The sequence below is a fragment of the Apostichopus japonicus genome, chromosome 17 (genome assembly GCF_037975245.1).
Source record: "Apostichopus japonicus isolate 1M-3 chromosome 17, ASM3797524v1, whole genome shotgun sequence".
NCBI classification, from domain to species: Eukaryota; Metazoa; Echinodermata; class Holothuroidea; order Aspidochirotida; family Stichopodidae; genus Apostichopus; species Apostichopus japonicus.
The window spans coordinates 9,911,565-9,924,694 of NC_092577.1; the positions used below are offsets into that span (position 1 = coordinate 9,911,565).

At 39.4% G+C, this 13,130-nt stretch overlaps 1 protein-coding gene across 1 annotated transcript; it reads right to left on the reverse strand.

The window, feature by feature from the left end:
• Nucleotides 1-344: 344 nt before the first annotated feature.
• On the reverse strand, nt 345-12,346 carry LOC139954606 (solute carrier family 35 member F4-like). The gene is made up of 8 exons (XM_071954506.1): nt 11,926-12,346; nt 10,964-11,105; nt 8,435-8,714; nt 6,964-7,189; nt 5,834-5,965; nt 4,622-4,805; nt 4,254-4,343; nt 345-3,602 (listed from the first exon to the last, which is right to left on the reverse strand). The coding sequence occupies exons 2-8, from the start codon at nt 11,046-11,048 to the stop codon at nt 3,346-3,348; spliced, it is 1,254 nt and encodes a 417-aa protein (XP_071810607.1). The 5' UTR covers nt 11,049-11,105; nt 11,926-12,346; the 3' UTR covers nt 345-3,345.
• Nucleotides 12,347-13,130: the final 784 nt, after the last annotated feature.

Genomic DNA, 13,130 nt, shown 5'->3' on the forward strand with positions numbered 1-13,130 from the left:
CATCATGAAGAAAAGAATACTGTCTCAACAATTTCTATGTGTTTTCCACTTGTTCATATTTTGGGTGGAGAGGGCAGGGGGGGGGGTGGGAGAGAAGGGATCAAATCATCCTACTTCCCACAAAAGTATTTTCCTTGTTCCTCCATTGATTCAATAGTGTCTTGATAACAATAGAGTTTGGAGTGCACTTGGCAAAAATTTAAAAGTTCATTATAACTAATAAACTTTACCAAGTCTCCAATTTTGCCAAAAGGTGAAAAATAAATTTCTAGAAAAAACAAATTCTTCAGCTGTTTGCTATTTCTGAATAGACCCGAGGAAAATAAGATAAAAGAAGTTACATCTTACAGCTGTTATCAAAAGATAGTTTATTCTTTAACAAGGTCTTGGTGAAACTCCAAGAGACATTTTTAATGAGCATTTCATGAGTAGCAATACAAGATAATGAAATATAGAAACAGTTTATAAAAATACAGATAAAAAAATATAGATATATAATAAAACGATGGTCCTTGATGGAAAATATGAAATAATGATACACTGGAATATATAATAACTTAACTAAGAAAACAAACAAAAATTGTTAAAGCTAAAGGCGGTTTCTGGCATCCACATTTGGAAATTTAGCAAAATTAATAATAGCAGCATCTCATAAAAAGTGCAGTTTATTTTATATTCAAAAGCTAGCCTCTTTTTTTAGTGTGAGTTGTGAGTGTGTGTGATTATGTAGTTAAAGGTTACAGTTTCATCTCACATTTGGAGAAAAAAATGGATAAATATTTGATAACTTCTACCTTGTTTTTTAATAGGATTAATACCCCAAAAAACAGTTCCAAAAAAACTTCTTTATTGGAAAAAAATGAAGAAAAACTCTAAAATTCACCCCATGAATAAATCTGGAAGACTTTCAATTTGATCCAATATTCTTTGTGTTATAATCAAATTACTTACATATATATATATATATATATATATATACATTAAAAAAATCATATGAATCTCAAGCCTTAGGGATGAAATAGGGATGAAATTAATTAGGCAGAAAATTAATTTTTGCTACGTTCTAGACTGTTACAATCCACTGTTATCGGTCCACATTGCATTGCTTATATTAAAACTTAATTTTTGAAAAATTATCCTTTTAAACAGCTAAGATTCATCAATGAAAGTGACTGGACTACTACATCTATGAAACACAGGTCAGGTCAGTGCCTCAGATGTATTACAAAACTCAATAGGAAAACAAGACTTTTATGACCTCAAATGTGGAGTGTTAGCTCAGTGGTTACAACGGTGCCTTCATAAGGTCCCGAGTTCGAGTCACTCCAAGATTAATGTATGTCGTCCAGTTACAGAGTTGTTGACAATTCATAATCATGGACGTTAAATATGAATCTAAGAGACTGACTTCCGTCAGCTTGCGGCTTTGATAAGCCAATGAGGCTTCTTCGCGAGTTCCTGCTTGCAGGAGGATCTAAAATACATACATACAAATGACACATTGTTTACAAATGACATTACAAATTTGTTAAGGACAAATAGTGCTGAATGTCATCTAAGTTGTTTTACATCAAGTTTTACAAGAACAAGGTTTGGTTGATTTATTCGAAATATTGTTAAACAACGGACTAACATTTAGGCCTGCAACTGAGGAGCAGAGGTTTCTTACCATCATCAAGTTAGCCTTAAAGGAGCATTTCAGAAATTTAGAATATTTTAAAGATGAGGGACATCTTGAAGACCGGAATCAGTTACAGAAACATATTTCCGCCCAAAGATTCACAAAAACACAATTCCAGCAAGTTTGCTCGGCAATCGACTTCGGCTTACAGAAAATGCTTTCAATATGCAAATACGACTCATGTGCAGACAGTAGGTGCGATCTGTCAATTTTTTTTTTTTTTTTAACAATTTCGTTTTAAATCTATTTTTCCACACCTATCAATGTGGGAACTGTGAAACCTGCTACTCAATTCCACAAAAATCCACAACATAGTTTTTCGTGTGGACTGGTGAATACGACCTGAACAAAAGGAAAGGACTGCAAGAGCTGCTTTTGGAAAGAGACTGAACAGTAATAGTGAGTAATATCTTGATATCCCTTCCCAAATGTAAGTTAGGACAAATTTTACCACTCAATGATCAAAAAATGGTTTGGCATGGGGAAAAGTTAAAGGAGTTGGAGCCACTGTCCAATACTACAAGTAACTTAATAGCAGTAAGATACCAAATATAGAACTAATTAATATGTAAAACCACAGAGCACTTCACACTTTTACAGGAATATTCTCACAAAGGGCGGTAGGGCCCGGCAGTTCTGAAATGCCGCCCGGCACAAACAGTATTTCAAACTTTTCCACCCGGCACAATATTTGATGATTAATTTAACACATTTTACCGTGACCAAAATATGGGTGAATACTTAGCACATAAGTTTGCTCCAGAATAGGAAAAGAAGGGAGGGGGAACCCCCCACCCCTTAGACCCCTCCCCAAGGACGTGGATCACACTGCCCCACAAATCCGTCTGGCACTCAAAATACTCCTGAGAACATCCCTGCAATTATTTGATGATATTTTTATCCAGCCTCCATAATATCTTAAAACAAGATAGGAATTAACATTTGATATTTTTACTTATAAAAGAGCAATATTTCTTTAAGTTTCTGTTGACATGCATAAAATTATGGAGACCATGACACAATTTATATTTCATTACCAACATCACTATAGTCTTGTTAGAGGAATATTGCCATATCGTAACTTTCAAAATTTCATTTGAACCTTTTTTTTTTCCTGTTTTTTTTGTTCATTCCTCAAATGTTTTGAAAAATGTAGGAATAAAGTATATAGCACCGTTCGTTACTCTAGAATATTTTATTACCAGCCTCCATAAAACATTGAGTGAGCAAATATATATTCACATTTTTACTTCAAAATGTGCAAATTTGTTCAACTTCTGTTTATTGGAGCATAAAATGCACAGCACACTTTGTTTAGAATATTTCCTCCCACAAACCTGCTTACAACTTTGCACGAGGAACATAAATATTCGTATTTACTTGCCAAATGGCAAGGGGAGGGATTTCCCCTCCCCTACCCTATGAGATATATTGTGGGGTAAAGAGGGGGGGTTAGATGCATGATGGTGCTATAATTTCCATCATTATTACCTACATTTGTGTAGTACAAGTTGAGATTTTTTTAGCATGTTATTAAAAACAAAAGTCATTTGGAAAAAAAAAGGCTAAAAAATTCCAGCAGGCGAACCTCAAACAACTACATAAATAAAACCCTTTTTTACTTGAAGGGAAAAACAATAAGCTTTGTCCACGGACTCTTTGTCTTAGACCGAGACATCAGCGTTCCCATCTATTTCACTCTGTTTCAATTCCAACTCCTCTTCCCTCTCTTCTAAGCCTTCCTCTCTCTCCTCCTTGGAGTCTAAATTTTGGTGCTCAGCTTTCCTCCTGAAACAGCCAAAGGCCATTTTCTCCTGATATGAAGCTGGTAAGACCATGAAGGTGAACCCTACGACTATCAGAGCGCCCCCAATCAGTTTTAGAGTACTGAAAGTAGTCCCGCGGAATGTAACATCCACGACTGCGGGAATCAAAACGAACAAGTGTCGTCAAATAGTAGGCCGCATTGAACTTGTCGCAGACTGAAGGCAGCATACTCCATCGCTAGAGGTACATTAACGTTCTTGCAAACGTCTGTTACTTTGGTCTACCAAATACCACAACAGGAGTGTTAAAACTCAGGGGTGGTATAGAGCCGAGGTGCACCATGGCCCCAGCCTCTCCTCCACCCCCCCCCCCACCAACCTCATCACACCTCAATCCACTGAAAAACCTGAAAATTGTCACCTTTCATAAACTACAAGTACCTATTTTTTTTTTATTTGAAAGCAGCCTTTCACCCACTATAGTAAATGAAATAAAAAGTATTGTTTAAAAAGTGCCTTTCATTTTCATCATTAAAAAGTGTCCTTTTGTTGAAAACAAAAAAACACTCAAATATTTGAAATTAAGGGTACAGAATGTACAGAGGGCTCATATTCTGGGGAAAATTCTTGGGGTCAATTCATTGCCTTGTCACCTCAGGTAAAAATTCACATGTCCCGCTGCCCCTCGAGGTTCGTCTGTAGTATTTTCGCATCGAAATTTTAGCTGCTTCGAGCAAGAGAGTGGATAAAAAAAATTGAAAAAGCATGGATAATTGCAAAACAACAAACCTGATTGAAGATCTCACCTGCATTAGCTGGTATTCCCAACACGTGTCCTAACGATATCAACAGAGGGAACGTGATGGCTATCCCAAAGTTGACTAGAAAGTTAAACACTGTACGGTAAAGAGAGAGAAAAGAGCACACTTGAAGGTAACATGTAATACTAATGCACAATCCTACGTTTACCTACTTACACTTCCCCCAACCCCTTTAATGTTTGGCTTGTTCGTAGCAATGGAACAAAAAATTTTGGGGGGGGGGCACCGACATTCAAGACGTAATACCTCAAAATACCCAGGCCACATAAAAAAACGTTTTGTTAACCTCCTCATCAAAGCAAGGATGGAAAAGTAATCTAGCGACCATCACTAAATTTGCCAATTTGACTCACCTACGATAAGAGCGGAACTTCCACAGAGGAAACCCCAGGGAATTACATCCCACGACTCCTCTCCTGTGTAATACAGGGCTAGCAGAACAGGCCACAGAGAAACCAAATCCAGAAAGCCCAGCACAGATAAGAAGAGAGAGACTTGGCCGAGGGAGGCGTCCCCAATGACTCGTTTGAAGACCACCTGAGAGAGGAATGTTAGGTAATTATGCCGTCGGAGTGGAGTGGATAAAAAAGGCAGTGCCACTACAAAGTAAAAGACACCTAGAATTGCGAGCACCTGGTCTGTTAAAGGATAGTTTTCTATCCGGGAGAAAATCTTTGTTCCCCCCCATATCTGAAATGATCTCCGATGCCAATTGTACAACACAAAATACAAAATGAGGTATAGAAAAAATGTAAATTGGAAGCCACTCCAAGTGAAGGGTAGGTTATATTAAGCTGATTTGGCTTCTCTCACACACACATGTATGTTGCTCGTTAGCGTCGTAAAAAAAACTGATATTTAGAGCACCCAGAGCTGTTAATCAAGGCAAACCAAAGACATTGTCTGAGAGGTCATAATGGAGGCCTCGTTGCCTGAGACCCAACAATGTCTGCACGAGCCCGAAGTCAACAGATCCTGACTACTATGCAAGAATATGATATGCAGAAACATGATTTTTTTTTTTTTTTTTTTTTCTATTAGTTTTGATTTGTCTTTGATAACATGCATGATTGAAGCTTGTCTTATCCTGATCAATTACCATTGTTTTGAGTAATTTTTTTTTTTATCTTCCAAAAGAAATAGTTGCTGAGATTGGAGTCGACGTTAGTGGGCGACTTGTAAGGAATCTGACGTCCGTACTCGCTCTGTACTCATTTACTCACTCTCTAATTTACTCATTCTCATGGATTTGGTCTCATACTCTAGGCATGTTGTAGTACTAGTAGCTATGCTAGAGCAAAATTAACTACGCGTATTTTAGAGCGTTGTACACTCATAACTCACACCAAGTCAAGTTTTGATCGCACTGTTCGTGATCCTAAAAAGACTTGAATACCAATTTGCATTGAAATTTGGCAAATTCTTTTATGACATTTATATGTAAAAATTTCAAACCATATAAAATTCTTATTTTTGGAGAACTTATTTTGTAATTCGATAACTAACCAATATCCAGACAAGAGTTTTTGACAAAAGTTGATGCCATCTCCCTGAGGGTAACATACCTTGTAAATGGCAGAACCAGTGGCAGCTAAAAGGGGTAGTATGATGGCACCGACTATTCGGTTACCGGCTTCAAATCCCTCCGAGTAGGACACCAGGACTGTGCCGGTCATGGATAAGATGACTGATAATACCTGTGAACATCAGAAAGAGAAATTAGAAGCAAATCATAAAAAGGGAGGGGAGGGGGGGCCATAAAATGACTGATAATACCTGCGAACAACAGAAAGAGTAATTAGAAGCAAATAATAAAAGGGGAGGGGAAGGGGGGCCATAAAATGACTGATAACACCTGAGAACATCAAAAAAAGAAATTAGAAGCAAATAATAAAAGGGGAGGGGAGGGGGGCCATAAAATGACTGATAACACCTGAGAACATCAAAAAAAGAAATTAGAAGCAAATAATAAAAGGGGAGGGGAGGGGGGCCATAAAATGACTGATAATACCTGCGAACATCAGAAAGAGAAATTAAAAGCAAATAATAAAAGGGGAGGGGAGGGGAGGGGAGGGGGGGCCACTAAATGACTGATCATACCTGTGAAGATCAGAAAGAGAAATTAGAAGCAAATGATACTTAGACTTGATCAAGTCTTCAACCTTTTGTGCCAAGGATCATGAAATCTGTCAAAATGGACTCACATATATCTATAGACTAATAACGATGGCTGGGTTTGTGTCTCCTGGCTGGGGTAATATGAAATGTGGGGTGGGATGGGTGGGGGGTGGGCGGGATGGAGGGGAGGGTTGGTCATGAGTTATCTCTATCAGACAGACCAACAATGATGGTTGGGGTTGTGTCTCTTGGCTGGGGTGAGGTGTGGTGTGGGGAGGGGGAGGGGCAAGTTGTTCATGACAGTTCTATCAGACAGACTAATAATGATGGTTGGGTTAGTGTCTCCTATAAAGGAGCATTCGCAGCATTTTCACATATTATAAAGGTGGTCATCTTGACGACCAGAATAGCTACAGAAACATTGCTAGCATACAAGGTTTCAAGTTCTTCTTCTGTGGAACGATACTCATCGACATTAAGTTTTTAGGCTTAAGTCTTCCGCTAAAGAAGTGAAAAACTTGAGTTTTGAGATTTGTGAGACAAAAAAAAACGGCCAAAATTTATGAAGAGTGCAGACCTTTGACGGAATCTGAGCCACGACCTCCGTCAGAAGAATCCAGGATAGGACGTAAACGACGACTGTATTGGTCACAAACAATGTCGTCACCACCGTGGCACTCGTGATCCCCAGGGCTCGGACGAAGACATAGTTGGTCAGCATCCACAGGACCAAGAATGGTCCTGTCACCTTGATAGCGGTCAGCAAGGTCAGCCCTCTCTCTCCGTATACCCGTTGATCCTCACTACAGAAACACAAGAGAAAGCCAATAAAGATGCAGCCGATGAATGAGCCTCACTACTGAATGATCTTGCACTTATCACGGTGGATCTGCATACTAAGTATAATATTCATCCCGGCTTTACTTTTGATATTAACACGTGCAAAAAAAATTCTTCAGACTTTGACCTTTGACCTCCACCACTTTCATCAGAGTTCTTGTACTCAATGAGGTGGACCTATCTAGAAGTTCATCTAGGGTTTACAGAACTTTGCAGTTATTGTGTTTTACCAATGTTTTCAGACTTTGACCTTTGACCTCCACCACTTTCATCAGAGTTCTTGTAATCAATGAGGTGGACCTATCTAGAAGTTCATCTAGGGTTTACAGAACTTTGCAGTTATCGTGTTTTACCAATGATTTCAGACTTTGACCTTTGACCTCCACCACTTTCATCAGTTCTTGGAATCAATGAGGTGGACATATCTAGAAGTTCATCTAGGGTTTACAGAGCTTTGCAGTTATTGTGTTTTACCAATGTTTTCAAACTTTGTTCTATATGTTGACTTCAAATGACCTTTGACCTTCCCAATTTTATTCGGGTCCTTGCACTCACCGTGTGGATTTACATATTAAGTACGAAGTTTACTTCTTTTGCAGTTATCGACTTTACACAACTCTTTCAGGCTTGGACCTCTTTTGACCTGAAGTGGCCTTTGACCTCCACCAATTTCAATAGGATTTCTTTGTTCACCAAATGGGGTCTATAGACCAAGTGTGAACTTCAGCCAGGTTTCACTTAGTGAGTAATATGAAATTCATTCACTTGTGGGTTTTATAGTGTTTACTCGCCAAGACATCGCACACAAACACACACATCACCAGAGCATGGATTCTGTTTGACTTCAGCAAGCAACTTCAAAAAAATAATAAATAGGAATTATGCTGATTTTGCATTACGTAGCAAAAAACAGAAATGAGGATGTCTAATCTTACTATAAGAGAGGAAATCTCATAGTTAATTTGATAGATAAATATATAACTTTACTCCAAAAATGTGTCCTTTTTCCATTTACGACTAATAATTACAACATTTTTTTCTTTTTTTCCCCATTTTTTTTTCTTTTTTTTTCTTTCACTCTTTTTTCACTTTTCACTTTCACTTTTTCTTTTTCACTTTTTCACTTTCTTTTTCACTTTTCACTTTTAACTCACACAGTTTTTTTTCTTTCACTCTTATATTGCTCTACTTGATTTTATAGTACCTACTCATAGATGTTTCTGATTCCACGCTTCCTTCGCTCGGGAAATACAAGGACGGTTATAACGACGTACAGAGGATAGCACGCCATCATCCAACTCGTCGAGAACCACATGTTGAAGAACGGACCGTTAAAACTCGGAGAGTACGTGCTCTGCGTGAACTGTGTAGCCGCGACGAATGAGAGGCAGACCCCTAGACCGAAGAAGGCTCCCACCAGACCGCTTCGAACGCTACCGGTTTGTTCTTCGTCAGGTCCGATTGGGCTTTCGGAATCCTTCTCCATGTCTGCAACGAGAAAACAGAAGGGTCATTCCATATAGATTCACCAAATTTTGGAGTATGTTGTAGTTCGAAATCTTTTTAAAATATTGAATATTTTGACACTTTTTAAGTTGACCTAACTCCACAAGACAATGCTTTTGTAGCCTAATTTTTTATATTCCTGTTCTATGGGATAGACTCTATAGGCATTTGTAATAGAACGGTAGTAGGATGTTTATTTCCTGAGAAATGAGACCTCAAAAGTCAAGAAAATGCCAAAATGCCATGGTGGCGACAAATTGCGGAATTTCAAAGTGTGATAAATCGGCCAATTGTGAAGCAATGCAACTGAAATTTTCAGAATATGCTAATTGCATGGTGTTCCAAACATACTATCAGAAACATCAGAAAACTACAACAGAAAAGGGTTTAAAATAACCTCTATGCCACTCCTTGCTTAAGTTGCTAGCAGGCTCAATGTTTACCATATTCATTACAATCCTCACATTATATGTCAAAACATAACTGTATATCTTCATGTCTCAAGATTCTACTTTTTCATCACTGAAAAGAGACTTTTGTAAATTATATAAGAAGGAATTGTTTCACTATTTAAAATTGATTCAATTACATACAAATTTATCATCTTTATTGTTTAGAACCTTTTAGGCCATTTATATCAATGATCTGTTTATGGTCAACAGTTTTCAAGTCAATTGCAAGGAGTTTTTTATGTAGTTTTCAGTTTGTGTGAAAGTAGGTTGGCCTGACGTTTCGATCCTAGCAGGATCTTCTTCAAAGGCTAAATGACAAGTAACAGAAGGGACAAAAACACGCACAGAATACAGACAGGTTCATGAGCATGGTGAACACAAAGAGATACATGTAAGGGGATTAGTAGACAAGGGATGGAGAGAAGAAAGAAAGAAACCAACGGGGGAAGAGGAGAGGTAGGAGATTAACAGTGGAGGGACAAAGAGAGGATTCAGTTGGTAAGAATATAGTCACAGGGCTTTTATACCAAAACAATCTCTCCTTTTTGTTTCCCTTTCTGTGTCCTTTCTTTCATGTACATGTTGTACAATTGTGCTCATTCAGGATATATTTTGATGGTATGTCAATTGCAACTTGAGTTTCAATTCATGCTTGAAATTTATAAGAATTATCCAAGGGAGGAAGAGGAGGGTTGAGAGGGAGGGGAAAGGAAGGGGGAGGGAAAGAGGGAGGGAGAGAGGGAGAGGGAGGGAGGAATAAATGGAGATGGAGGGGAGGGGAGAAATGGAGAGGGAGGGGAGAGAGAAATGGAGAGGTAGGAGAGTGAGAAATGGAGATGGAGGGGAGGGGAGTTGTAGGTATGAAGGAGGGGGGTGCCAGCTCACATTGATTAAATGTATTCAAGGAGACACAAACCCAACCACCCTTATACAGTAGATCTGTGTGATAGAGATAACTGTCATGAACTGCTTTCTCCAAGCAGCGAAAACATATATGATTTTATTTGGAAGATTTTCACATATTATTAAGTGTTTCTTCTCAAGGCTGAAGACTGGATCAAGTCCACATGTGACATCATCAAGCCACATGCACTTCCACTGATTTATGTTTGTCTTGTTTGTTTTCTGTAAATGGGCATTGCTTTTGCATATTGAACCTCTACAACATGACGGTCTAATGATAGCATTGGTTTCAGTTCGTACACGGTTTTGATCACATTCTAATTTGAAAATGGGGGGGGAGGTGGGGGGTGCAGGGAAAGAAAAAATATAGAAAAATCTAAGGAGCACCACGACATCAACAGATCTAAGGAGCACTACGACATCAACATATCTAAGGAGCACCACAACATCAACAGATCTAAGGAGTACAACGACATCAACAGATCTAAGGAGCAGTGCTACGACATCAACAGATCTAAGGAGCACCACAACATCAACAGATCTAAGGAGCACCACGACATCAACAGATCTAAGGAGCACCGCGACATCAACAGATCTAAGGAGCACCACGACATCAACAGATCTAAGGAGCAGTGCTACGACATCAACAGATCTACTAAGGAGCACCACGACATCAACAGATTTACAAGATGACAACTCCCCGACATGGCTCCTAAACTACGTAGTAATTAATAGTGCTCATGCCTCTCAAACACAGCAAGAACTTTCTTGTGTTTCCCTCTTAAGCTGCCCAGGGGTTCCTCATTACATATAACTCCAGTCCTGATATTTGGAGCTCAGGCTTTTACATGAAAACCATTCGATAAGGCATTTTACCTATCTTGTCTATCTCTGCTTCCACATACCGATCCGTGCTGTGGCTGCTGCCATCCTGAAGTGAGTCATAGTTGTTATCTGCCATTGTCACGGTACAATTTCTAAGTGAAATTTGTCAACACATGTATATGTCTGTTTGTATCTAGAAGAAAACAGCAAAAAATATGGGCACCCAATTTAACATTTGGGACTTAATCAACTTCCATGCACATGACGAAGAAACTTAAATTGAGACGATAGTCCAGAATAACAGCAAAGTTGCCAGATATAAAGGTCTGGCACCTTGCAAAACACTAAGATGTGGCCGGTCAATCCATGCCAAATCATCAGAGGCCTCCACTTCGACCCTCTCAGAATCGTCTGTAGTTGATATGGTGTCTTGCCATAGCCTATGTCTCAAAGGAAGAAATTTGGGCAAGAAAATACTTTTTAAAACATTTTGGTTGCTAAGATACGGCCACGCCTAGCAACCAAATCCAGGTTGCATTTTAAGAGCCCTGAACTTTCCCTCAAGTAAAAAAAAATGTTAAGTATTTAATGTCTGATATTGCAGATAACGTGGAAGACATGTGAACAGTCTTCTAATTTAGGCCTAGCTAATTTTGAGGAAAATTAACGGTCTAAATTTTTCGTAACATGTAATTAAAATGGCAGAAAATGAGAGAGGGGCGATTTCTGGCCATACTTTGAGTGTGCTCCATATTCACAAGCAAAGTAACACGAGCCTTACTTAGGCTTACACTGGCTACGATTGGTTAGGCACAACCATAGGCCTAGGCTAGCCTACATCTCAATTTCAGGAGTTTGACCTAGTCGAACGTTACGTGGGCCTAGTAATTAGTAATTATTACACAGCTAAATCGTGACATTGAAAACTTAAACAGTCCTTAGGCCGAGGTATTTGATCACACTTTAGCATATCTGAAATTCGGTACTCTATGTCTGTATTTATGTTTCCCTACCTTCAAACGTCGTTTCGCGTAACTATGGAGTCATGCATCTAGCGTGACGGGTGCGGATTTTTTTTTTTTCGTAGTATATCGAGGGGAAAATCGGTACAATTATAGAATACAGGGCCATTCATTAACTCTTCCCAGCGTCCGGATGCGCGGATGCGCGGTGTGTCTGTACATGTCCGTACACGTATGACGCCCTCTAAAATTCCATCACGTATTTCATTTTAACTTCGCATCCGCGCATCCACCACGGGAGTACTAGGAAAGGACTTAGATAATTTTCGAAAAGTTTCAACATATACCATCACATATTTCATTTTGACTCCGCATCCGCGCATCCACCCCGGGAGTACTGGGAATGGAATTAAATAATTTTCGAAAAGTTTCAACATATACCATCACGTATTTCCAATACTGAAAGTCCCGTATGTACGAAGATATTCCACATCAATAGTGTGTCGTTCTTAAAAGGCATCCGTACATGTGCGAAGCCCTCTAAAATTTCACCACAGAAGTACTAGGAAAGGACTTAGGAAATTTTTGACTTCGCATCCACGCTTCCGCGCATGATCCAGTGGCGTCGCCAAGGCGGGGGGCAGGGGGCACGTGCCCCCTGGAAAACCTAGTGCCCCCCTCGAGTGCCCCCCCCCCCATCTGAGATTTGGGTTGGTAAAAATATATATATATATATTTTATTATATTCAACTCCCATCATCTGAGTTGGTTTTTCATAAGGACAAAGTAGCACAGTATGTCGTATTTCCTTCAAATGAGCTGCGAAAAAATGAAAAAGTTTATCCTTGAACGTCGGGTATCGAAGTCGTAACCCGCGCCATCACAACGGGTGTCGATATTTACATTGAATGTGTCAGTGCTCACGCCATACCAGCGGATATACACGTCCGCTTCACGAGCTACATGACTGTGAGGAGGGAGGGTACTGCGGTATGTTGCCTTGGTCTGAGGTTGACAGGTTAGGAGCTGACGAAATGTGAGAATGTGAAGGTCCGCAGGCACCATACTTGCCTATATATTTGTGGACCCATATATTAACCCTGTTGTGTAGGGGGTGCAGAGGTCATTTGAGACCGGATGCTTGTAGGAACAAATGGCGAATGTTCACACCTGCATACTGAGCCATACTCGATGTGTGATCAAACTTTGGATTGCATGGTGAGATCCCTGATAGGAGCCAATAACGATGCTGGAAC

Coding starts and splice junctions, on each gene's coding strand:
- LOC139954606 (XM_071954506.1), bottom strand. CDS start 11,048: ATGGCAGATAACAACTATGACTCACTTCAGGATGGCAGCAGCCACAGC. Junction 4,806..5,833: donor CTGGTTCTGCCATTTACAAG/GTATGTTACCCT, acceptor TTCCTCTCTCAG/GTGGTCTTCAAACGAGTCAT. Junction 3,603..4,253: donor GGGAATACCAGCTAATGCAG/GTGAGATCTTCA, acceptor TGATTCCCGCAG/TCGTGGATGTTACATTCCGC.